The 26755-nt window shown below is 44.3% G+C and overlaps 1 protein-coding gene across 2 annotated transcripts in view; it reads left to right on the plus strand.

Annotated features, from left to right (window-relative positions):
* The window catches only part of LOC129810583 (breast cancer anti-estrogen resistance protein 3-like), a 70895-nt gene that overhangs the window by 21104 nt on the left and 23036 nt on the right, over positions 1-26755 (plus strand). The window contains exon 1 of one of the 2 annotated variants that reach the window (XM_055861249.1): positions 11567-12156. The exons of the other annotated variant lie outside the window; for it this stretch is intronic. Coding sequence (XP_055717224.1) covers positions 12073-12156 — 84 coding nt within the window. The 5' untranslated portion in view covers positions 11567-12072. Of the gene's footprint in view, positions 1-11566; positions 12157-26755 lie in introns of those variants that run through there. 2 annotated transcript variants of the gene reach the window in all.

Below are 26755 nucleotides of genomic sequence, written 5' to 3' on the forward strand. Positions count from 1 at the left end.
CACACTGTACCCATCTGCAGGTAAAGGGCTGAGTAACGTCTTCAGGGGAGTAACGTCTCTTTGGTTAAAAAGTTGCAGATACCAGTTGAGGTAGAAAGGAGTCGCTATTAGATGTAAATGATGTGGAACAATGTTCAATTTCCGCCAAGTAGACTTTTTAGCGATCTAGTGCTCTAAATAGTTGATGTATGGTAAACGTTTAATAGCTGATTAACTGATGTCTCTACCTATACTTCCTCTTTACGTAAAGTTGATGTGTGCACAAATCATTCTACTCTCTCTAAGGCTGGAGGCTATCAAAAAGCCTTATAAGGAAAAGGATGAGTGAGGGGAGGAAATGTCCTCTATCTAATACACTAATCCAATTTCTCTCCAGGCTACGAGGCACTTAGTCTCAGAAGTACAGCAATGCATCAAACAAATCATATTTCCCATTACCTTTACCTGTGTCCCTGTACACTGTGATTGGGCTTGAGTGATGACTGAGGCCTGTGTGTTCTGATACCACACTACCATCACTCTCACACACCTGACATCTCTTTCCCACATGCTCATTCACCCACTCCTTCACCTTTTCCTTCACCCACTTTCTCAGTCTGTCGCTCTTTCCCTGGGCTGTTTGCCTCATGGAATAGGATGCTCTCAGGCCAGTGTGAAAAGCAAACCCAGTGGTTCCTCACATGCAGTTCAGGAGAGAAAACCAAACAGCTCTCCCCTCAGAAGCCATGGCAGCCTGTCATCAACACACGGCTACTTCACTATCTCACTAGGGTAGTAGGTAGTCCTATCCACCACTCTGCTACTTCACTATCTCACTAGGGTTTTTCATTGTATTTTATTTTTTATTTAACCTTTATTTAACCAGGTAGGCTAGTTGAGAACAAGTTCTCATTTGCAACTGCGACCTGGCCAAGATAAAGCAAAACAGTGTGACACAGACAACAACACAGAGTTACACATGGAGTTAACAATAAACAAGCCAATAACACAATAATCAAGTCAATGACACAGTAGAAAAAAGAAAGTCTATATACAGTGTGTGCAAAAGGCATGAGGAGGTAGGCAATAAATAGGCCATAGGAGCGAATAATTACAATTTAGCAGATTAACACTGGAGTGATAAATTAGCAGATGATGATGTGCAAGTAGAGATACTGGTGTGCAAAAGAGCAGAAAAGTAAATAAAATAAAAACAGTAAGGGGATGAGGTAGGTAAATTGGGTGGGCTGTTTACAGATGGACTATGTACAGCTGCAGCGATCGGTTAGCTGCTCAGATAGCTGATGTTTAAAGTTGGTGAGGGAAATAAAAGTCTCCAACTTCAGCGATTTTTGCAATTCTTTCCAGTCACTGGCAGCAGAGAACTGGAAAGAAAGGCGGCCAATGGGGTGTTGGCTTTGGGGGTGATCAGTGAGATATACCTGCTGAAACGTGTGCTACGGGTGGGTGTTGTTATCGTGACCAGTGAACTGAGATAAGGCAGAGCTTTACCTAGCATAGACTTACAGATGACCTGGAGCCAGTGGGTCCAGCGTTGAGTATGTAGCGAGGGCCAGCCAACTAGAGCATACAGGTCGCAGTGGTGGGTGGTATAAGGTGATTTGGTAACAAAACGGATGGCACTGTGATAGACTGCATCCGGATGGCTGAGTAGAGTGTTGGAAGCTATTTTGTAGATGACATTGCCGAAGTCGAGGATCAGTAGGATAGTCAGTTTTACTAGGGTAAGTTTGGCGGTGTGAGTGAAGGAGGCTTTGTTGCGAAATAGAAAGACGATTCTAGATTTAATTTTGGATTGGAGATGTTTGATATGAGTCTGGAAGGAGAGTTTACAGTCTAGCCAGGCACCTAGGTATTTGTAGTTGTCCACATATTCTAGGTCGGAACCATCCAGAGTGGTGATGCTAGTCGGGCGGGTGGGTGCGGGCAGCGAACGGTTGAAAAGCATGCATTTGGTTTTACTAGCGTTTAAGAGCAGTTGGAGGCCACGGAAGGAGTGTTGTATGGCATTGAAGCTCGTTTGGAGGTTAGTTAGCACAGTGTCCAAGGAAGGGTCAGAAGTATACAGAATGGTGTCGTCTGCATAGAGGTGGATCAGGGAATCGCCAGCAGCAAGAGCGACATCATTGATATATACAGAGAAAAGAGTCGGCCCGAGAATTGAACCCTGTGGTACCTCCATAGAGACTGCCAGAGGTCCGGACAACATGCCCTCGGATTTGACACACTGAACTCTGTCTGCAAAGTAGTTGGTGAGCCAGGCGAGGCAGTCATTAGAAAAACCAAGGCTGTTGAGTCTGCCGATGAGAGTACGGTGATTGACAGAGTCGAAAGCCTTGGCCAGGTCGATGAAGACGGCTGCACAGTACTGTCTTTTTTCGATGGCGGTTATGATATCGTTTAGTACCTTGAGCGTGGCTGAGGTGCACCTGTGACCGGCTCGGAAGCCGGATTGCACAGCGGAGAAGGTACGGTGGGATTCGAAATGGTCAGGGATCTGTTTATAAACTTGGCTTTCGAAGACTTTAGATAGGCAGGGCAGGATGGATATAGGTCTGTAACAGTTTGGGTCTAGGGTGTCACCCCCTTTGAAGAGGGGGATGACCGCGGCAGCTTGCCAATCTTTAGGGATCTCAGACGATACGAAAGAGAAGTTGAACAGGCGTGTAATAGGGGTTGCAACAATGCCGGCGGATAGCTTTAGAAAGAGAGGGTCCAGATTGTCTAGCCCAGCTGATTTGTACGGGTCCAGGTTTTGCAGCTCTTTCAGAACATCTGCTGTCTGGATTTGGGTGAAGGAGAAGCTGGGGAGGCTTGGGCGAGTAGTTGCGGGGGAGGCGGAGCTGTTGGCCGGGGTTGGAGTAGCCAGGAGGAAGGCATGGCCAGCCTGGCCAGCCGTTGAGAAATGCTTATTGAAATTTTCGATTATCATGGATTTATCAGTGGTGACCATGTTACCTAGCCTCAGTGCAGTGGACAGCTGGGAGAAGGTGCTCTTGTTCTCCATGGACTTTACAGTGTCCCAAAACTTTTTTGGAGTTAGAGCTACAGGATGCGAAATTCTGCTTGAAAAAGCTAGCCTGTGCTTTCCTGACTGACTGCGTGTATTGGTTCCTGACTTCCCTGAACAGGTGCATATCATGGGACCTATTCGATGCGATTGCAGTCCGCCACAGGATGTTTTTGTGCTGGTCAAGGGCAGTCAGGTCTGGAGTGAACCAAGGGCTATATCTGTTTTTAGTTCTGCATTTTTTGAATGGGGCATGCTTATCTAAGATGGGAGGAAATTACTTTTAAAGAATGACCAGGCATCCTCGGATGAGGTCGATATCCTTCCAGTATAACCTGGCCAGGTCGATTAGAAAGGCCTGCTCGCAGAAGTGTTTTAGGGAGCGTTTGACAGTGATGAGGGGTGGTCGTTTGGCTACTTCACTATCTCACTAGGGTAGTAGGTAGTCCTAACCACCACTCTGCTACTTCACTATCTCACTAGGGTAGTAGGTAGTCCTAACCACCACTCTACTACTTCACTATCTCACTAGGGTAGGAGGAAGTCCTAACCACCACTCTACTACTTCACTATCTCACTAGGGTAGTAGGAAGTCCTAACCACCACTCTACTACTTCACTATCTCACTAGGGTAGTAGGTAGTCCTAACCACCACTCTACAACTTCACTATCTCACTAGGGTAGTAGGTAGTCCTAACCACCACTCTACTACTTCACTATCTCACTAGGGTAGGAGGAAGTCCTAACCACCACTCTACTACTTCACTATCTCACTAGGGTAGTAGGAAGTCCTAACCACCACTCTACTACTTCACTATCTCACAAGGGTAGTAGGAAGTCCTAACCACCCCTCTGCTACTTCACTATCTCACTAGGGTAGTAGGTATTCCTAACCACCACTCTACTACTTCACTATCTCACTAGGGTAGTAGGAAGTCCTAACCACCACTCTGCTACTTCACTATCTCACTAGGGCAGTAGGTAGTCCTAACCACCACTCTGCTACAGTGGCTTGTGAAAGTATTCAACCCCATTGGCATTTTTCCTATTTTGTTGCCTTATAACCTGGAATTAAAATAGATTTTTTGGGGGGGTTGTATCATTTGATTTACACAACATTCCTGCCACTTTGAAGATGCAAAATATGTTTTAATTGTGAAACAAACAAGAAATAAGACAAAAAAAACTGAAAACTTGAGAGTGCATAACTATTCAACCGCCCAAAGTCAATACTTTGTAGAGCCACCTTTTGCAGCAAATACAGTTGCAAGTCTCTTGGGGTATGACTCTATAAGCTTGGCACATCTAGCCATTGGGATTTTTGCCCATTCTTCAAGGCAAGACTGCCTCAGCTCCTTCAAGTTCGATGGGTTCCGCTGGTGTACAGCAATCTTTAAGTCATACCACAGATTCTCAATTGGATTGAGGTCTGGGCTTTGACTAGGCCATTCCAATACATTTAAACAACTCGAGTGTTGCTTTAGCAGTTTGCTTAGGGTTATTGTCCTGCTGGAAGGTGAACCTCCATCCCAGTCTCAAATCTCTGGAAGACTGAACCAGGTTACCCTCAAGAATTTCCCTGTATTTAGCGCCATCCATCATTCCTTCAATTCTGACTAGTTTCCCAGTCCCTATTGATGAAAACCCAACCCACAGCATGATGCTGCCACCACCATGCTTCACTGTGGGGATGGTGTTCTCTGGGTGATGAGAGGTGTTGGGTTTGCGCCAGACATAGCGTTTTCATTGATGGCCAAAAAGCTACAATTTTGTCTCATCTGACCAGAGTACCTCCTTCAATTTGTTTGGGTAGTCTCCCACATCTCCGCTGTGGAGCTTTGCAGCTCCTTCAGGATTATCTTTGGTCTCTTTGTTGCCTCTGATTAATGCCCTCCTAGCCTGGTCTGTGAATTTTGGAAGGTTTGTTGTGGTGCCATAATCTTTCCATTTTTTAAATAATGGATTTAATGGTGCTCCATGGGATGTTCAACGTTTCAGATATTTTTTTATAACCCAACCCTGATCTGTACTTCTCCACAACTTTGTCCCTGACCTGTTTGGAGTGCTCCTTGGTCTTCATGGTGCCGCTTGCTTGGTGGTGCCCCTTGCTTAGTGGTGTTGCAAACTCTGGGGCCTTTCAGAACAGGTGTATATATACTGAGATCATGTGACAGATCATGTGACACTTGGATTGCACACAGGTGGACTTTATTTAACTAATTATGTGACTTCTGAAGGTAATTGGTTGCACCAGATCTTATTCAGGGGCTTCATAGCAAAGGGGGTGAATATATATGCATACACCACTTTTCCATTTTATAAATAAATACATTTAATCAAGTTATTTTTTTACATTTCACTTCACCAATTTGGACTATTTTGTGTATGTCCATTACATGAAATCCCCCCCAAAAATCTATTTAAATTACAGGTTGGAATTCAACAAAATAGAAAGAATGCCAAGGGGGGTGAATACTTTTGCAAGGCACTGTACTTCACTATCTCACTAGGGTAGTAGGTAGTCCTAACCACCACTCTGCTACTTCACTATCTCACTAGGGTAGTAGGTAGTCCTAACCACTACTCTGCTACTTCAACATCTCACTAGGGTAGTAGGTAGTCCTAACCACTACTCTGCTACTTCACTATCTCACTAGGGTAGTAGGCAGTCCTAACCACCCCTCAGGGCACTGGCTCAATATGCCTTAGAATGAGAAAAAGAAACACACAGTTCAGACTGCCACTCGATTGTCACGTACCCTCTCCTGCTTTCAAATATGAATTCTCTCACTTCCATCTCCAATCATTTATTCATGTTTAAGGCGTCCGCCTGCTTCCCAGATGAAACAGTTCGGGACAGTTTGTGCATATATTATGACAACATTTTGTGACGTTTTTGTTAGTTTTGGTCTTCGGCAACGGTTTTTCGGCTGTTCGTGCACACAAACGTTTTCTCTCGCGACAAATCTACACCCATTCATCAGTGATTGGTCAACAATAGGGATTCTTCAGTAAAGTGTTTGTTGTCATTCAATGAGAAACAAAATGTTTTCATACACATTTTTTCACTTTAGAAATACTGCACCTAACATCTTAGTTAGATGTAAAATTGTGCGACTAAGATCTCCTCGTCAAAACGTCAAAATTAATGTCAGATTTATTGAGATAACATAGATCAATTCAGACAATTTTGAGTAAGTATATACTAGCTATGGCGTTTCAAGATGGACAAACAGTACTATTATTGCGTTTTTCTCGTTTTTCAAGTAAAGGACTTTTAAGGGAGAATGCGAACACACTTGTTCGGTTGGCCTAGCTGAACCCGGCTAGGGACCAGCCGAACCAAAGCATGCGGAGGCTTTATTCAGTCACCTCAACATGTTGGGACAGGAACAGGCAACTACATGGACTACATCTACCCTCATTACTAACTGTAATGTTGGAGAGAGCCACCAGCCTTGTCTGACTCAGCTTGATGAGTTGTTGTTGATACCAGGTCAGACAGTGTTATATGAGGAAACATCCCAAACGCTGTGACATCAGAGCCCTGTCCTCACCTCAGCTCACCTCAGATGGATTAGACAGATGAGAGTGCAACTGAGATCATGCAAGAGTCATCTATGCCCTTTATCCTCTCCACAATGAACCTAGCTATATGCACACACACAAACACACGTCTGCATGCACACACAAACTCTGAGGTGAGTTTCACCAGATTCAGGATGGTAAATAGTGTAGAGTTACTCCTGTGGTGTTTAACCAACACTAGAGGAGCCTGACGCAGCACAGCCCGCCTCACACCGCCTCATTCCACTGTGTGCTATACTGGGTAGACACAGTGCAGGAGGATTTCCATATGGGAAAGCCTGGAGGATGGCAGGGCTACAGCAGATTGGAGCACCTCTCCAATTGTTTTGATGGGAGATTAATCTGCTGTGTATGGGGCCTTCACTGCTGAACTGTACTGTCTGACCCAGGCCTTACATAACACCCATGATACTGTATCCATTGTTACTGTAAGCTTCACACAGCCCGTCAACATAACCCATCCAGGTGTGTTTGTTTTTCCACTCAGCCGGGCCTTAAATAATATGCTATTGAAGCAACAATCAATGTTTGCCACACATGAACAGGAAACATCAAAGGCTGATGTGCTAAAGTCATTTCCTGTGGGTAGGGGGCCTGTGTGTGAATATGAAGCAGGTCAGAGTAATGCCCAATGACCACAATCCTACTGCAACCAACCACTGGGATAGTGGTTTAGATGGGTGGACTAGAGAGACAACATATAGACCAGGGCTGGTCTGAGAATGACTGAATATAGCCACAGTGTGGGTGGAAACGGTTGCGTGTGAAAGTCTTGTTGTTTTGCCTCTGATTTGACATGGCTACAATCTTCAAAGCCAATCTAGAAGGCGGGAGAGGGGAAATTGTTCAAGAAGGACTCAACGCCTAAAATACCCTCTTTTTCTGGGTGGAGCCCAACTTCTCCCTCTGGGAGTATGTGGTGTTTATGAGAAACGGGTTTTAAATCATGGTTATGTAATGAGCCACACATTGATTAGAGTGAGACTAACTGTCAGAGTGAGTCACAGATACAGTCACAAAGACAACATGGTGGCAGATGAGGATAGAGACCAGGATGAGAGACACCTGCTACTCCAGTAGACTCCTCAGTGAAACAATAGAGTGTAGAAGAGAGAGGGGGTACAGAGTGAGAGACTGATAGAGAGTGAGATAGAGAGAGAAGAATGGAAAGAGACAGCACAACAGAGAAAGAGTAGAGAAAGAAGAAGAGAGAGGAAGAACAGGAGGACAACAAAGACAGGATGGAGAACATCAGGCCTAGTGGATTGTCTGGTTAAAAGTTTGGTGAAAAAAATAAGAAATCTCCTTGGGTGAGGACTTTTTAAAAATCCCATACATTTTCCATGTTGATTCAACATCATCAGATTGAATTTAGGGGTTGAAATGACGTGGAAACAACATTGATGCAACTGGTTTTTGCCCAGTGGTAGCTAACTGCTCACGAAAGAGCTTTAAAGGGAACAATGGCTCTCTATGCCACATGAGAGATCTCCAGCCCTCGCTTAACACCAGATGAAGACCCTTTGGCCCTCCATGTGGCCTGCACAGCACAGCACAGCACAGCATAGCACAGCACAGCACAGCACAGCATAGCACAGCACAGCACAGCACAGCATAGCCTGCAGAAATACACACACAGAAATACACACACAGAAATACACACACAGAAATAAATATACTCTATTTGTGGCAGGCAGGGTGAGAGCTGGGTTAGAGAGATACAAAAATTGCCAGAACTACAAAGACATTATAAGTTTGGATTTATGACAATACTTCTAAATAGGAACAGGACAGCGCATAGCTTCTCTGGACCTTTCATCTGTAGGATTATGAGTTGCTCATCTCACCCAACTCTCCAAGCCCCACTCATACATAATGTACATGGTGTGGCTAGAATATGCAGTACAGGTGTGTGTGAGTTGGACACAGACTGTATGGCTGTCAGCTGCTCCCTGTTGAAAGCAGATGCCAGCAGGGTTATGAGGATGGGATCCATAAAACCCAAGTACCAGTGACCCCCCCAGGACAGTTATCTTCTCTACCTCAGCCAAACAGTTGTCCTTCATCTCGACCTGTTGTTCCTATCTACAGTATCCATTGTACCTGTTTCCTAGACGAGTTAGAACTGAGGTATGCCCTTCAGCAGGGTCATATTTCACAATCTATTCTACCACACTGAAGAGAAATGGCACTCTCTAGTGGTTTGACTTAAGTACTACAGTAGAATTTATGCAGCCGAACATTTACATTTACATTTAAGTCATTTAGCAGACGCTCTTATCCAGAGCGACTTACAAATTGGTGCATTCACCTTATGACAGCTGAACAGACGTGAACATCCACTGATAATACTAGTAAATCTCTTGCTAATCTGTTGTTATCCTATTCTTTTCAGGAGTTGAATTAAAAGATGTGCCAATATGCTTTCCATATTGTATTTTTATTATCCATTGTAGTTTTTCAAAAGTCTAAAAGGACAGACATTACATACTGTTCCTAGATCTTTTATCTAGAAATGACCCATAGAAAAAACATGATGTTATATGTGATATATCAAGGTATTACACGTGGCACTGGTCAATTATGCTCTGTGGTTCTGTGCCAGCATTAGTGTTGTGTGTCTCACGTTTCATCACAGTGTTGTCATCATCAGTGTCACACTGTGTAAAGAGGAAGCCATTTTATGAACGATTTGGTTTCAGCAGAATGGAACCCAGCATGTCTTAATGGCTCTTGGGTAATTATACCCCCCAGGTAGTGGACCTCCTGCCCATTTCCCTATCCCACTGCCGTTACCCCAACTGATTTGGTGGAGTTGGTGTTTGAGTTTTTGTTCTAAAGGTGTTGCAAAAGGTTTGTTAATGGTGAAAGCAGAGGCTGCGTTTAGACAGGCAGCCCAATTCTGAACAGTTTTTTTTTTACACTAATTGGTCTTTTGACCAATCACATCAGATCAAAAGACCAATTAGTGAAAAGAATATCAGAATAGGGCTGCCTGTCTAAATGCAGCCAGAAAGGCCCACTTAACAGATTATTCACTTTGCATAGTTCAAGATTGGCCAGTTTATAAGTGCAGAGGAGACTTTTTCTACCATTTATTTGTATTGGCTGAATCACATTCACAGATTGCTCCCCTTTTTAAGAAAGCACCTTCAAATAGATGCATTGAATTCATTCATTCTCACAACTCTGCATCGTTAATCAGCCAGTTCTCTCTCTCCCTCTCCTATAGTTTAATTGTATCTCTGATTCATAGGGCTGAAGTAAGCCAGTCCTGTGAGGCTGTATTTGCTGAAGTAAAGCAGATTTCTAACGTATATATGGCTTTTTCCCACCTTTTTTCCACCTGTAACGGGTCGTAAGTTTCCTTGAAGTTACAGTATTTCAACTGACAAGTGAATTAAGGAGGATTTTACACACACAATAGGATGTCTGCTGATGTCATGGTATTGGAGGACCAAGAGAAAGAGCTAAATAGCCCATCATCCATCCAACCAAACATTCCCGGAACAGCTGAGAGCCCAACGTGATGCTAATGAAATAGGGATGGAAATTCCTGTGCTTGGTATTCCACTCTGTTGGCATTACTGGGGAGACGGACAAAACGTGGCCATGTGTGGCTCAGTTGGTAAGAGTGTTAGCAACGCCAAGGTCATGGGTTCAATCCCTTCAGGGATCATACATACATCATGAGGAAAATGATGCATGCACTGCACTGTAAGAAACGTCGATAAAAGTGCCTGCGAAGTGGCATTGCTTTGAATGAAGACATGTCTTCTGGTCATGCTCTGTTATACTCCAACCATCTCTCCACAGCCAGAAGTGCTGACTGAAGTTAAGTGGCCTTAGCATTAAGAGACAGAGAGAGATACAGCTCTGACCCCAGTGAATAGTTATCCTGCCACTCATCTCTCCTGTTCCCCTCCTCGGTCCACGTCTGAATGCTCTACATTCTTCTCAATGGTTGTTCCGAGAGACAAATACAGACTAGGGCCTAGATTTAATCAGATCAAGTGTTAACCAGCGATAGCCCACACCCACATAGTTTATGTTTTGGCGGTGTGAGAGGTTTAACTACTTTGGAGCTGTGAAAACGGTGAGCAGATGCTCTTGATCATTGTCACAAAGCCACAACAGTCCCATTTGCGTTGGAAGTTCAGAACAGGAAAGTTTAGGCTTTATAGAAATAATGACGCTCAAGTTTAAAATCATTGAACGAAATAATGAGGATTTCTATCAGCCTAATCAAGGTGTAGATTACATCTCACATTCCCGGGCTCAAACTTGTAAAGAAGGCTGCATGGGATTTCTCTTAATGTGACTCCAATGGCAATGTCCACTTTAGGTGTAATACCAGGAGCCACTTGTGGATTTGACAGCTCTAAAGCAGTTTCACCTCAGACACCACCAAAACAACCTCTATGTGGATGATAAAACAGATCTGATTGAATAGAGCCTTCAGAAACCAGATTATTTCCTTATTTGTCTCTTAAACAACACAGGTTATGTCCGACCAGACTGATTTAAATCTTAGTTTTATATCACTTTTATTCTCAACTGCAGATATTTTCACCTATTTGACCTGAATGTTGTTGCATTACACACATCTGTCTTCCTTTGTAGAGAGTTTCCTATTTTTCTGAGATGAACAGAACAGATGCATCTTTTAATTTAAAACAAACCAAAATACCTCCACAGTTTAAAACACCAGTATGTTAAAAGAGCAGAAGAGGCTCATAGAATGTGTGTGGTGATGGTATGTTAATCAGAGCAGCACTGTTGGTAGGGGTAGGGGGCTTCAGAAAAACACACAGCAGCTTCTCTCTCTCTCTCTCTCGATCTTTTTACCCCCCTCTCTCTGATGGTGTGTTAATCAGAGCAGCACTGTTGGTAGGGTAGGGGACTTCAGAAGAACACACAGCAGCTTCTCTCTCTCTCTTTCTCTCTCGACCTCCCCCTCCCCATCTCTCTCTCTCTCTCTTTCTCTCTCTTTCTACCTCCCTCCCCCTCCCCATCTCCCTCTTTCTCTCTCCCTCTCTTTCTACCCCCCCCTCTCTCTCTCTCCTCTAAACTCAGCCAGTGGGAGAGGGGGTTGCTGGGGTTAGTCTTAGTAGAGCCAGAGACAGTAGAGGTAGAGGTAGTGCACTCCCAGCAGGCTAAGATTTCATTTGCGGGAGAGCAAAATCACATGGGGATTCCAAAGCTCCATACATGGAGCTCCGGGACTGAGTGAAGCAGCATGGTGTGGTGTGTTCACTGTGTGTGGTGTGTTCACTGTGTAGCGCACAGAGAACAGAACTGCTTCGACTGAAAAAGAGAGAGACTAGAGAGAGAGAGAGAGAGCCACAGAGTGAGCTGCTAACATGTTCACACCCCTGGTGCGACAGAAGTGAATGCTAACTGAGAATCTCTGTGGTTTTTGAGACAGTTTTTTGGGGTGGCTTTTACTTTGAGTTAAGTGAGAGGGGTGAGAGATGTCGGAGAGATGCAATGTTCTGAGGACCTTAACAGCAGCCCTGTGCTGCTTTTACCAGAAGAGCTCCGTCATCGGGGCCAAGGTAAGTGACAGACAGACAGACAGGCATGCATTGTGTCACCTGTTCACACAGTAGCATTCACATTATAACATAATCAGTGTATTGCATGTTTTAAAACCAGGTAATCTGAACGGCATGCGCTGTATTTCCTGTAATTACTTCTGTAAGTGAAAGGAAAAGGCTCTGATTCGTTCCCCGTAATCTTTCTCTTAAAAGCTTTGTTTTGGGCTAACAGGCTTATCCGATGGTAATTTAAATGAATCATCAGTTGCTCCTTTAAAAGGAGGCTTTATCCTTGATCCCTTACTTTAGCCTGGGTATTTGGATGTGATGAATGTGTCCTCTGTGGACTGTGGGAGTGCTTAATATGGGGGGGCTTTCACAATCTGTCGTGTATTTACTGGTCCATGTGGATTGTTTCTCTGATATGGGATGGAGAGGACTTTTACTTTCTTTTGTGTTTTTCTATGCTCTGTGCTGCCAGGCCCATATGTCTGAGTCAAAGCTTTAAATAGCCTAGTCAGTGGGTGCTAGTTGGTTTTATTGTCCCAACCAAGACATGCTGTTTAGATATATGACTGTTTTCATTATAGTAAGTGAAGACGTCCGCCAGACACCCCACTCCATGTGACGACTTTCTGGAGCTGGAGAGTGATGCTAAGTGTGTTTGTGATTCGTTATTGTGTGCGTGTGCGTGTGCGTGTGCGTGTGCGTGTGTGTGTGTGTGTGTGTGTGTGTGTGTGTGTGTGTGTGTGTGTGTGTGTGTGTGTGTGTGTGTGTGTGTGTGTGAGACTGTGCCCTTGCACTCAAATAAATGTGTGGGATCTCATCTGTAAAAATCAGTGTATTTGAGTTAGCATGAATTCACATTCCATTAGCTTGTTTTTTCCAACCTGGACTCAGGAATAGAGGTAACATAGTAAATATAAATATGTCTCCCTCCATTTAGTATGATAGGTTACATTGCGTATGGTATATATGTGGATGTCCATCATCCATTTCGTATGAATTACACTTTGTATGATATGTTACGAATTGCAATTCATATGATATATTACGAATTGCAATTTGTACAATATGTTATGAATTCCAATTTGTTGTAGCTAGCGTTAGCTAGGTTAAGGTTAGGGGTTAAGGGTTAGGGGTTAAGGTTAGGGGTTAAGGTTAGGGTTAAGGTTAGGGGTTAAGGGTTAGCTAACATGCTAAGTAGTTGCAAAGTTGCTAATTAGCTAAAATGCTAAAGTTGTCCGTGATGTGATTCGACCACACATTTGGGTCCTGACCAAACTCCCTCCTTTCGCTTTTGCCTTAAGCAACCTTCTGTAACCATACCAAATGTAAAATATCATACTAGTTTGAGTGTCACAGATTCACATTTACTATGTTACGTCTTTGAGGTTAGACTGGGTTTTTTAAACGCTCTTTTCACTTTCTTTTGTGCAAAGTAGGACTTGTTTTTACTCTGTCTCACTGAAGTGTTCTGCCCTTTATGTCATCAGAGGGAATTGTTGCAGTGACATTAAGTGAATTGATGGTGAGGCTTGAAATAGTGAGGCCCTATATCTGTCCCAACCGTGTTTATGGAAGTGACATGGGCCTGTAACTCCAGTAGGGCTAGGGGGTCATGAGATGGACCAAAATTCTCACATTATTAATAGCCATTATCAGTTATGATAATTATTCTTGGCTGGCTGAACCCTCTGTACAACCCCCTGTACAGTACAGTACTTACAGAGACACTCTGTAATAGAGCTATCCTTTGCACATGTACCGTATTTAATACAAGTGGGTTGTAAAAATAGCTGCAACAGCTAAACTGCATATGAGTGAAAAGCTTGTAGATTGAAGTGACGTTTTCCTGGAGGTCTACTGTCCCAAAGCTCATCAGTGTTAGCCACAGGGAGATCAGTCCCAGGCCCATAATCATCATCGTCTACAGTCTCTCACACTCATCTATCAGCAGGAGGTAGTGCTATTGATCTCTCTCTCGCTCTCTCTTTCTCCATCTCTCTCTCTCTTTTCTTCTGTGAACCTCTCTCATCATCACCCATAGTGGAGAATGGCATGTTTCGTACAAGTCTATGATCCATCTGACTCTATCATCTTAAGGGGAGATATTTCCCCCCAAAATAGCCCACACTTTGTGGTTCCTCGCGTCTGGCCCGTTGAACCCAACAGACCCTAGAGAGTCCGGGAAGTCTGCTAGCTAAGACATGGGCTCTGTTTTGTTTGGCCCAGGCTTAAAATAGCTCTAGGGGTTGTTCGGACAGGCTGGTTCGGAACAGGCTGGTCTGTGTGTAGGGGTCGGAGGAGGGGGTCACGGTGGGAACACAGTGGGCAGTGTTGGGGCTCTGGGCTCTGGTGCATGGGGTCATTGAAGAGGGAGAGAGAGAGACAGAGGGAGAATTACACAGGGGCCTGTGCTATGTGAGAGGATATAGGCCAAGCTACTGTAACTACTGAAAGACATCTCACTCATTTCCTCTCCATGAAAACAACACCCAACTGCAGCTTTAGACTTAGCACTATTAAAGGACCCAGGCAGCTCAGCAGCACAGCTGGGAGAGGAGGACAGCCATGTAGAGCCAATGATCTGTATGCTGAGGGTGCAAACCCCACACACACTCTGGAAGGCCAGTGTAGATAAACAGGCTTGCTCACTTACATACATCACACATCTCTATTAACACCCTATACTGATGCAATATGCACTGCCCCATTATCACACACACATTATGTTCTTCTATCCTCATGGGGACCTACAATTTATTTCCATTCAAAATTCTATTTTCCCGGCCTCCCGGGTGGCGCTCGGTGTAGGGCACTGCATCGCAGTGCTAGCTGCGCCACCAGAGTCTCTGGGTTCGCGCCCAGGCTCTGTCACAGCCGGCTGCGGCCGGGAGGTCCGTGGGGCGACGCACAATTGGCATAGCGTCGTCCGGGTTAGGGAGGGTTTGGCCGGTAGGGATATCCTTGTCTCATCGCGCTCCAGCGACTCCTGTGGCGGGCCGGGCGCAGTGCACGCTAACCAAGGGGGCCAGGTACACGGTGTTTCCTCCGACACATTGGTGCGGCTGGCTTCCGGGTTGGAGGCGCGCTGTGTTAAAGAAGCAGTGCGGCTTGGTTGGGTTGTGCTTCGGAGGACGCATGGCTTTCGACCTTCGTCTCTCCCGAGCCCGTATGGGAGTTGTAGCGATGAGACAAGATAGTAATTACTAGCGATTGGATACCACGAAAATTGGGGAGAAAAGGGGATAAAAATTTAAATAAATAAATAAATAAAAAATAAATACAATTGTATTTTCCCTAACCCTAACCTTAACTCATAACCCTAACCCTAAACCTAACTCCTAACCCTAAACCAATCACTAGCCCCTTACCCTAACTCTAACCATGACCCTAACTGTAACCCTAACCTTAAACCAAACCCCTAAACTTAAAATAGCCTTTGTCCCCACGAGAGAGAATTTCCCTTATTTACTATCTTTGTGAGGACTTTAGGGGATTGTAGGTCCACACAAGGATAAAGGATAGAAGAACACACACACACACACACACACACACACACACACACACACACACACACACACACACACACACACACACACACACACACACACACACACACACACACACACAAAGCAGTCCTAATTGACAGGAGATCTGAGGTGCTCAAACAGCATGGCTGAAGCCTGTCCATCACTATTAGTACATAGCGTCATTACAGACAGGTGTGTGTCTGATCTCTGACAACTTACTCTCTCGCTTCAATGAAGCCTGCTGCTGTCTGACCAACAATCCCTATCATCTCAATCTCGTTATTTCTCTATTTTCCTGTTTTTTTTTTTTTCTTTCTTTCTCTTGTTCTGTTTCTTTCTATCCCTTAGGTCTTTTTCCGTTTTGTACTCCTCAGCTCCCTCTGTTTCAGCCAGGGAGCCTCCAGCCCCTCCGTACCCTGGGGTTAAGCCTGTTCTCTCTGTAGTTCAACTGCTCTGTGCTTGAGGAAACATTAAAGATGACTGCCCCGGGACTCCAGTGATCTGGCCCAGCTGCCTTGGGTCCCTCCCCAGGATGCCAGCGCTGGGCTGGGGCCTGAGTGGAGCCCTGAGTGGTGCGCTTTGGGGAAGTGCGGCGGATTTAATAGAAAAGCCTTAGGAAGGTGCTGATTTAACGCAGCTACGGTGGACTCAAAAGCACATATTATTCTACACTATCTAAACAATAAGGTCTTACAAATGACCAAAAAACTCTGTGAAGGAAGCTTTCATCTTTTAGATAGTGACAAGTTAGACAAAGTACCACCGATCAGAACCACGCAGCTTCGGAGAAATGTGGGCATTAAGGATGAGTTCAAAGCAGCTCAGGGCCTCCATATCCATCACTTCCCATGCTTTCCTGTGTGGATTTGTCCTGCGACTGGGCATCATATTACCAATATGTTGATGTGGATGAACAGGGCTATGGAGCCATGGAGCCCAGTAGTTGTAAACAGGAGAGGGGATAATGGAGGGTCAGTGGACTGCAGTAGGTCTCCTGAGGGGCCTCAGACAGAGATAGGATGCCCTGATGGGCCTATCAGTTTACCCCTACACAGGAAGGGTGAGCCAACGCATCAAATCGCAGATGAGTGATAGAAAGGCCATGAAAGACCATTAACTACCCCCTATCTTCCTTAACCTCTGGGACTGATTGTGTCCTCCTCTCCCCTGTCCATCCCTTCTTCCCCACAGAAAACTCAGTAATCCCTCTCAGTATTGATGTTCTGAGAGGACATTCTGGCTGTCATATTTATGTGATTAGGCCACAGGTATCATAGGTCCAATATTCTTACATAGGTATTCCTTTTGTCCAGATAGGATAGGGCAGTGTGCAGTGCGATGGCAATTGCACATCCGTGGATCTATAGGGGCGGTATGCAAATTGCAGTGGGTCTAGGGTGTCGGGTAAGTTGGAGGTGATATTATCCTTAACTAGCCTCTCAAAGCACTTAATGATGACAGAAGTGAGTGCTACAGGGCGATATTCATTTAGTTCAATTACCGTCACTTTCTTGGGTACAGGAACAATTGTGGACATCTTGAAGCAAGTGGGGACAGCAGACTGGGATAGGGAGAGATTGAATATGTCCGTAAAAACTTCAGCCAGCTGGTTTGTGAATGCTCTGAGGACACAGCCAGGGATGCTGTCTGGGCCCGGCAGCCTTGCGAGGGTTAACACGCTTAAATGTCTTATCACGTCGGCCACAGAGAACAAGAGTTAACAGTTCTCGGGATCGGCCCGTGTCAGCGGTACTGTGTTATCCTCAAAGCGGACGAAGAAGGTGTTTAGCTTGTCCGGGAGCAAGACGTCGGTGTCCGCGACATGGCTGGTTTTCCATTTAATATACGTGATTGTCTGTAGACCCTGCCACATATACGTCTGTTGTGTCTGAGCCATTGAATTGTGACTCCACTTTGCCTCTGTACTGACGTTTTTCCTGTTTGATTGCCTTACGGAGGGCATAACTGGAATGTTAGTATTCAGTCATATTCCCAGTCATCTTGTCGTGGTTAAATGCGGTGTTTTGGGCTTTCACTTTTGCGTGAATACTGCCATCTATCCACAGTTTTTGGTTTGGATAGGTTTTAATCGTCACAGTGGGAACAATATCCCCATATATACTTCCCGATGAACTCTGTCACCGTGTCAGTGTATAAGTCAATGTTATTTTCAGCGGCAACCCGGAACATGGCCGCGTGATCAAAGCTTAATAGGAGCCTGACTGTAGGGTCCACTGAGCCTGGTCTAAGACCAGCCTCCTGGACAACTGATGAAACTGAGGAGTATTTCTGTCTGCAATAAAGCCCTTTTGTGGGAAAGATATACTCATTCTGATTGGCTGGCCTGGCCCACAAGTGGGTGAGCCTATGCCCTCCCAGTCCCACCCATGGCTGCGCTGCTGCCCAGTCATGTGAAATCCATAGATTAGGGCCTAATTTATTTATTTCAATTGACTGATTTCCTTATAGGAACTGTAACTTTGAACAAGTTGAAATTGTTGCATGTTGCGTTTGTATTTTGTTTCAGTATATATTCTATATTCTAACGCAACAAAGTGCCTATGCAAAGCCCTCCCTATGTGAATCAGAAACTTTTTCCAGCATCTGCCTGCCAGCTGAAAATCTTTTCCAGGTGTGTATGTGTAGGCTACCAGCCCCTTCCCCTCTGAAGCATAGCTGTAACCTACTCAAATAAAATTGTATTTGTCACATGCTTCATACACAACAGGTGTAGACTAACAATGCCCTTCTCTTCCCAATGCAGATAGAAAGGAAATAGAGAAATAATAGAAAAGTAGAGCACATAATAATAAAAGTAATAATAAATACTCAATGAGTAACGATAACTTGGCTACATACTGGGCTGTACGCACTACCCTCTATAGCACCTTGCAGTCAGATGCCAAGCAGCTGCCATACCAAGAGGTTATGCAGCCAGTCAATATGCTCTTAATGGTGCAGCTGTATAACTTTTTGAGAATCTTGAGGCCCATGCCAAATGTTTTCAGTCTCCTGAGGGTGAAGAGGCGTTGTCATGCCCTCTTCACAACTGTGTGTGTGGACCATGATAGATCCTTAGTGATGTGGACACAGAGAAACTTGAAGCTCTTGACCTGCTCCACTTACAGCCCTGTTAATGTATTTGGTATTTGGTCTTTTATTAGGATCCCCATTATCTGTTGCAAAAGCAGCAGCTACTCTTCTTGCGATCCACACAAAACATGAAACACAATACAGAATGACATAATACAGAACATCAATAGACAAGAACAGCTCAAAGACAGAACTACATAAAACATTTTTTTAAACGCACACGTAGCCTACATATCAATGCATACACACAAACTATCTAGGTCAAATAGGGGAAAGGCGTTGTGCCTCGAGGTGTTGCTTCATCTGTTTTTTGAAACAAGGTTTGCTGTTTATTTGAGCAATATGAGATGGAAAGAAGTTCCATGCAATTAGGGCCCTGTATAATACTGTATGCTTTCTTGAATTTGCTCTGGATTTGGGGACTGTGAAAATACCCCTGGTGGCATGTCTGGTGGGATAAGTGTGAATGGGGATCTGTGCTCTGCCCTTTGTTTCCTGTTGTTCTCGATCAGCTCCTTTGTCTTGCTGATGTTGAGGGAGAGGTTGTTGTTCTGGAACCACACTGCCAGGTCTCTCACCTTCTCCCTATAGTCTCATTGCCGTCTGTGTTCAGGCCTACCACCGGCGTGCTGTCAGCAAACTTAATAATGGTGTTGGAGTCGTGTGCGGTCACATGGTCATAGGTGAATAGGGACAACAGGAGGGGACTAAGCACGCACCTCTGAGGGGCCCCCGTGTTGAGGGTCAGCGTGGTGGATGTGTTGTTGCCCACCCTCACCATCTGGCGGCAGCCCATCAGGAAGTCCAGGATCCAGTTGCAGAGGGAGGTGTTCAGTCCCAGGGTCTTTATCTTAGTAATCAGCTTGGAGAGCACTATGGTGTTGAAAACTGAGTTGTAGTCCATGAACAGCATTCTCACATAGGTGTTTTTCTTATCGAGGTGGGAAAGGACAGTGTGCAATAGAGTTTGTGTTATGTGTGGAACTGTTGGGGTGGAAAATGTCAGTGAAGACACTTGCCAGCTTGTCAGCACATGCTCTGAGTACGCATCCTGGTAATCCGTCTGTCCGTGCAGCCTTGTGAATGTTAACATTTTTAAAGGTCTTACTCACACCAGCTATGGCAAGCGTATTCACACAGTCGTCCGGAACAGCTGGTGCTCTCATGCATGATTCAGTGCTGCTTGCCTTGAAGTGAGAGTAGAAGGCATTTAGCTTGTCTGGTAGGCTTACGTCACTAGGCAGCTGTGGCTGGCTTCTGATTGGGATATGCAGTGGGGCAAAAAAGTATTTTGTCAGCCACCAATTGTGCAAGTTCTCCCACTTAAAAAGATGAGAGAGGCCTGTAATTTTCATCATAGGTACACTTCAACTATGACAGACAAAATGAGAGAAAAAATCCAGAAAATCACATTGTAGGATTTTTAATGAATTTATTTGCAAATTATGGTGGAAAATAAGTATTTGGTCAATAACAAAAGTTTATCTCAATACTTTGTTATATACCCTTTGTTGGCAATGACAGAGGTCAAATGTTTTCTGTATGTCTTCACAAGGTTTTCACACACTGTTGCTGGTATTTTGTCCGATTCCTCCATGCAGATCTCCTCTAGAGCAGTGATGTTTTGGGGCTGTTGCTGGGCAACACGGACTTTCAACTCCCTCCAAAGATTTTCTATGGGGTTGAGATCTGGAGACTGGCTAGGCCACTCCAGGACCTTGAAATGCTTCTTAAGAAACCACTCCTTCGTTGCCCGGGTGGTGTGTTTGGGATCATTGTCATGCTGAAAGACCCAGCCACGTTTCATCTTCAATGCCTTTGCTGATAGAAGGAGGTTTTCACTCAAAATCTCACGATACATGGTCCCATTCATGCTTTCCTTTACACGGATCAGTCGTCCTGGTCCCTTTGCAGAAAAACAGCCCCAAAGCATGATGTTTCCACCCCCATGCTTCACAGTAGGTATGGTGTTCTTTGGATGCAACTCAGCATTCTTTGTCCTCCAAACACTACGAGTTGAGTTTTTACCAAAAAGTTCTATTTTGGTTTCCTCTGACCATATGACATTCTCCCAATCTTCTTCTGGATCATCCAAATGCTCTCTAGCAAACTTCAGATGGGCCTGGACATGTACTGGCTTAAGCAGGGGGACACGTCTGGCACGGCAGGATTTGAGTCCCTGGCGGCGTAGTGTGTTACTGATGGTAGGCTTTGTTACTTTGGTCCCAGCTCTCTGCAGGTCATTCACTAGGTCCCCCCGTGTGGTTCTGGGATTTTTGCTCACCGTTCTTGTGATCATTTTGACCCCACGGGGTGAGATCTTGCGTGGAGCCCCAGATCGAGGGAGATTATCAGTGGTCTTGTATGTCTTCCATTTCCTAATAATTGCTCCCACAGTTGATTTCTTCAAACCAAGCTGCTTACCTATTGCAGATTCAGTCTTCCCAGCCTGCTGCAGGTCTACAATTTTGTTTCTGGTGTCTTTTGTCGGCTCTTTGGTCTTGGCCATAGTGGAGTTTGGAGTGTGACTGTTTGAGGTTGTGGACAGGTGTCTTTTATACTGACATACCACTGCTGGCTTGCTTCTGAAGCTAAGCAGGGTTGGTCCTGGTCAGTCCCTGGATGGGAGACCGGATGTTGCTGGAAGTGGTGTTGGAGGGCCAGTAGGAGGCACTCTTTCCTCTGGTCTAAAAAATATCCCAATGCCCCAGGGCAGTGATTGGGAACACTGCCCTGTGTAGGGTGCCGTCTTTCGGATGGGACGTTAAACGGGTGTCCTGACTCTCTGAGGTCATTAAAGATCCCATGGCACTTATCGTAAGAGTAGGGGTGTTAACCCCGGTGTCCTGGCTAAATTCCCAATCTGGCCCTCAAACCATCATGGTCACCTAATAATCCCCAGTTTACAATTGGCTCATTCATCCCCCTCCTCTCCCCTGTAACTGTTCCCCAGGTCGTTACTGCAAATGAGAACGCGTTCTCAGTCAACTTACCTGGTAAAATAATGGTAAAATAAATAAAAATAAAATAACAAGTTCAAACAGGTGCCATTAATACAGGTAACGAGTGGAGGACAGAGGAGCCTCTTAAAGAAGAAGTTACAGGTCTGTGAGAGCCAGAAATCTTGCTTGTTTGTAGGTGACCAAATACTTATTTTCCACCATAATTTGCAAATAAATTCATAAAAAATCCTACAATGTGATTTTCTGGATTTTCTTTTCTCATTTTGTCTGTCATAGTTGAAGTGTACCTATGATGAGAATTACAGGCCTCTCTCATCTTTTTAAGTGGGAGAACTTGCACAATTGGTGGCTGACTAAATACTTTTTTGCCCCACTGTATATGTATGGTCACTGTGGGGACGACGTCATCGATGCACTTATTAATGAAGCTGGTGACTGATGTAGTAAATTCCTTAATGCTATCGGATGAATCCCGGAACATATTCCAGTCTGTGCCAGCGGAACAGTCCGCTTCATTGGATCACTTCCGTATTGGATGCGTCACTGGTACTTCCTGTTTGAGTTTTTGCTTGTAAGCAGGAATCAGCAGGATAGAGTTATGGTCAGATTTACCAAATAGAGGGCAAGGGAGAGCTTTGTATGCATTTCTGTGTGTGGCGTAAAGATGATCTAGTTTCTAGTTGCACAGGTGTCATGCTGGTAGAAATTAGATAAGATGGATTTCAGTTTCCCTGCATTAAAATCACAGACTACTAGGAGAGCCGCCTCTGGATGAGTATGTTCTTTTTTAGTTATGGTTATACAGCTCATTTAGTGAGGTCTTAGTGCCAGCATTGGTTTATGGTTGTAAATAGACAGCTACAAAAAATATAGATGTAAACTCTCTTGGTAAATAGTATGGTCCACATCAGTGGTTCCCAAAGTTTTTATAGTTCCGTACCCCTTTAAAACATTCAACCTCCAGCTGCGTACCCCCTCTAGCACCATGGTCAGCACACTCTCAAATGTTGTTTTTGCCATCATTGTAAGCCTGCCACGATACATTTATTAAACATAAGATTGAGTGTGAGTTTTTGTCACAACCCGGCTCGTGGGAAGAGACAAAGAGCTCTTATAGGACCAGGGCACAAATAATAATATAATAATAATATTTGCGCACCCAAATCACTCAGGTGCTTCACTATATCACATTTGACGTAAGCTTGAGTTCATTTGCACACAAAGAAATCATACAATGATGGAAAGACCTTGCGGAGAGTCCCTGTAATCCTAGATTCAGATCATTCAGGAGAGAAAAAACATCACCCAGAAAGGCCAGTCGTGTGAGAAACTCATCATCATGCAAGCAGTCAGACAAGTGAAAATGATGGTCAATAAAGAAAACTTTAAGTTCGTCTCTCAATTAAAAAAACGTGTCAATCGTTTGCCCCTTGATAACCAACTGACTTCTTTATGTTGTAAAAGCGTTACATGGTTGCTGCCCAAATCATTGCATAGCGCAGAAAATACACAACAGTTTAGGGGCCTTGCTTTTACAAAGTTAACCATTTTAACTGTAGTGTCCAAAACGTCTTTCAAGCTGTCAGGCATTCCCTTGGCAGGCAGAGCTTCTCGGTGGATGTTGCAGTGTACCCAAGTGGTGTTGGGAGCAACTCCTTGCACGTGCATTACCACTTCCCTATGTCTCCCTGTCATGGCTTTTGCGCCATAAGTACAGATACCAACATGAGCAGCAGCTACTTTTGGCTACTTACGGACCGTTAGTGGAATTCCCGCGAGAGAGTAACAGTTAATGTGATTGGATGTAAATTATTTGACTAGGCTACCTGTATTTGACATTGTGTTGTTATTTCGCTGAACACTAGATGGTTTCATTTTATTTTTGGCAGTGAAACGAGGCTACTCAGACGAGAAAAAAACCTCACCCAAATGTATAGCCCCGTTGGAAAATATAAATGGACTGTTTGAAAATACTGGTATTTTTTAAATTGTGAATCACATTTTTATTTGGTGTACCCCCGACGGCATTGCACGTATCTCCGTTTGGGAATATCTGGTCTACATCTTATCCTTCATGCCGTTCTGTCCTGCCGATGCATAGAAAAACCCGCTAGTTGTATATTATCCATGTCCTTTTTCAGCCACGACTCTGAGAAACATAGGATTTTACAGTTTTTCATGTCCCGTTGAAAGGATAGTCTCGAACGGAGCTCATCCAGTTTGTTTTCCAGTGATTGTACATTTGCTAATAGAACTGAGGGCAGAGGAGGTTTATGTACTCGCCGACGTAGTTTGGTTAAGGTGCCCACGCGTCGGCCTCTCTGGTCTGGGGTGAGCAGTATGTCCTGCGCCTCCGACTCGTTGAAGTAGAAATCTTCATCCCAGTTGAGGTTTGTGATCGCTGTTCTGATGTTCAGAACTCTTTTCTGTCACAGGAAACGATGGTGGGAACATTATGTACAAAAAAAAGTTAAGAACAGTGCAAAAAAACACACAAAATAGCAGAATTGGTCAGTTGCCTGTAAAACGGCTGCTGTCCACTGCAGCGTCATTCTCAGCCCTACTGATAATACAAGCATGATTCAGAAGGTATTTTTATTAGAATCTATTCACTTTTAAATTCTAGTTAGGGATACTACAGTTATCACATTTCATATTGGATTTATTAACTACAAATAGGTAAGATGTGTTTTTAATTCTGATGCCGCTCTGCACACACAAGATTGTTAGCTAGCTAGCCTCTCTGGTCCAAAGTTAAGCCAACTCTAAAGTTCAAAGACATTCAAAGTTCCTCCATAGAAGCCACTCCTCCGTAGGTATAATTCCGTGGGCCTAATTCAGATGATGCATGTCATCACAAGATGCCCAGTGCATCAAGCAAAGCCTCTTCTTCCACCCACTCTCACTCATCTTGCACTCTACACTTGTCTTTCCATCACACATGTAAACAACTCATTGAGCTATAGCCTGCCAGCTCCATAGCAAGCTGCTATATCCGCACTGCATGACTGGTGAAGTAATTCAATGTCGAGCTAAAATATATATGATTTCAGAGGTTTAAAAAGGAACAGAAAGGAACTATTTAAACCAGTACTTTTTGGGGGATTTGAACCAGTTCAGAACTTTATTTTGCTGGTCGGAACAGTGGAACGGAACAAAAAAAAGTATGGTTCTGTTCAGAACAACCCCTGGTTTTAACCCAGAGAGATTTACTTCTGACGAGCCGCTGCAGTTAGCATCATCTGGAGCAAGAGCTGGAAGGGCCAGCTCTCTGAGGAGAACCCACTAAACACATCCCCATTTCCTCAAGTCATTAAGTCACACAATGAACCTGAACCATGTCCAGTAACTCACAGCCATGCCCTCAAAACAAACAAATAACTGTGTCCCATTTTCATCTGGAAGGATGGCACTTCTGCAACTATCCCACTGTGTTTGGCTCTGTATCCTTCTGGAGGTTGTGTCTTTTAGCTAGCAATCCGGATGAAGATGACAGTGACACCGCTTAACTGTTTTAGGGAAGGGCAGTAGGGTAATGTGATGAAGCCCAGCCAGAGATATGCACTCGATGCACTCATGATTGACAGTCCGTCTAACATGGATGGGTGCTTTCCACGATGATGACATGGACAGTAACGAGAAGCCACCCCATGATCAGTCATGCAAATGTGTGAACATTCAGGCATAGGGGAGAGGGAGTGAGTTGAGCCAAAGGGGTAAGTTGAGCCACCCTTTTTTCTAGGAAACCATACACAAAATGTATAATTTGACCGAATATTTAGGAAGAGATCATCATTTTGTGTAGTCTGTGAAGGAATAAACCACATGGAGAAAGTGGTAAGCACGAAAGGTAAAAAAATCACTAAGTCAAATTAATTTGTGTTAGAGGTTTCATGATGCTTGTATCTAAACCATAGTAAATCATTTTAAGATTGTTCCATACATCAGTTGGGGCCTCTATAAGTTTCAATATGAGCTCCTAAACCTAGCATGAAAGTGCATCCTTGTATCTGTGTGGGCTAAAAAAAAGAAATGTCCTCTCACTGTCAACTGCGTTTATTTTCAGCAAACTTAACATGTGTAAATATTTGTATGAACATAAGATTTAACAACTGAGACATAAACTGAACAAGTTCCACAGACATGTGACTAACAGAAATGGAAACTTAGTTACCCTGATGGAGGGATTAACTATGTCCATCGTATCATCAGGCTCCTCAGGAGTAATTATACCAGAGCTATTTTTAAACTCAGGTTAAGAGTTGATTTCCTCAATGGACAGCTATGTGAACCAGGGCCTGCTGTAATTCTTCAACATTGTAAAGTGGTTCCTCAGTGCTGTTGAAAAGCCACGAGATGCCAAGAAAATCTACTTCAGTTGCAGTGGAGGCTGCTGAGGGGAGGACAGCTTATAATAATCGCTGGAACGGAGCGAATGGTATGGCATCAAACACATGTAAACCATGTGGTTGATATATTCGATACCATTCCACTGATTCCGCTCCAGCCATTACCACGAGCCCGTTCTCTCAATTAAGATGCCATCAACCTCCTGTGTTCAGTTGGCGTCAAGTTCCCCATACCGCTATGAAACAGCCTTAATTCAACTGGGCTAAGTGTTGAGGAAAGGGAGAGAAGAAGCTCTGTGAGTGTGAATGGAGGTTGAAGGTCTTTGGTAGTATTATGTAATGAATTGAAAAAAGGAAAGACCGAAGCAAAGACAAACAGCTCCTGGAAAGATACTTTTCCCAGGCTGCTGTCTGGGTATGGAGTGTCTGGTCACTGTAATTTTGTGGCTTAAGGGTGTTGGCTGGGTCTACAGACTGTTGACAACATGGAGAGAGTATGCCTGCCTGCCCTGCCTCGGCCCATCCTTCAGTACAATGCCAGTGCCCTCAGTGGTTATTTCAGTCTGTGCTCCCCTGCTTGGGCCTGGGATTGGAAGCCTCTATATATACATGACATGTATAAATACCCAATGGGTGGAGATGGAAGGATGAGAACTTTTCCATACTGGGCAAAACT

This window comes from Salvelinus fontinalis, chromosome 14 (genome assembly GCF_029448725.1).
Source record: "Salvelinus fontinalis isolate EN_2023a chromosome 14, ASM2944872v1, whole genome shotgun sequence".
Lineage (NCBI taxonomy): Eukaryota > Metazoa > Chordata > Actinopteri > Salmoniformes > Salmonidae > Salvelinus > Salvelinus fontinalis.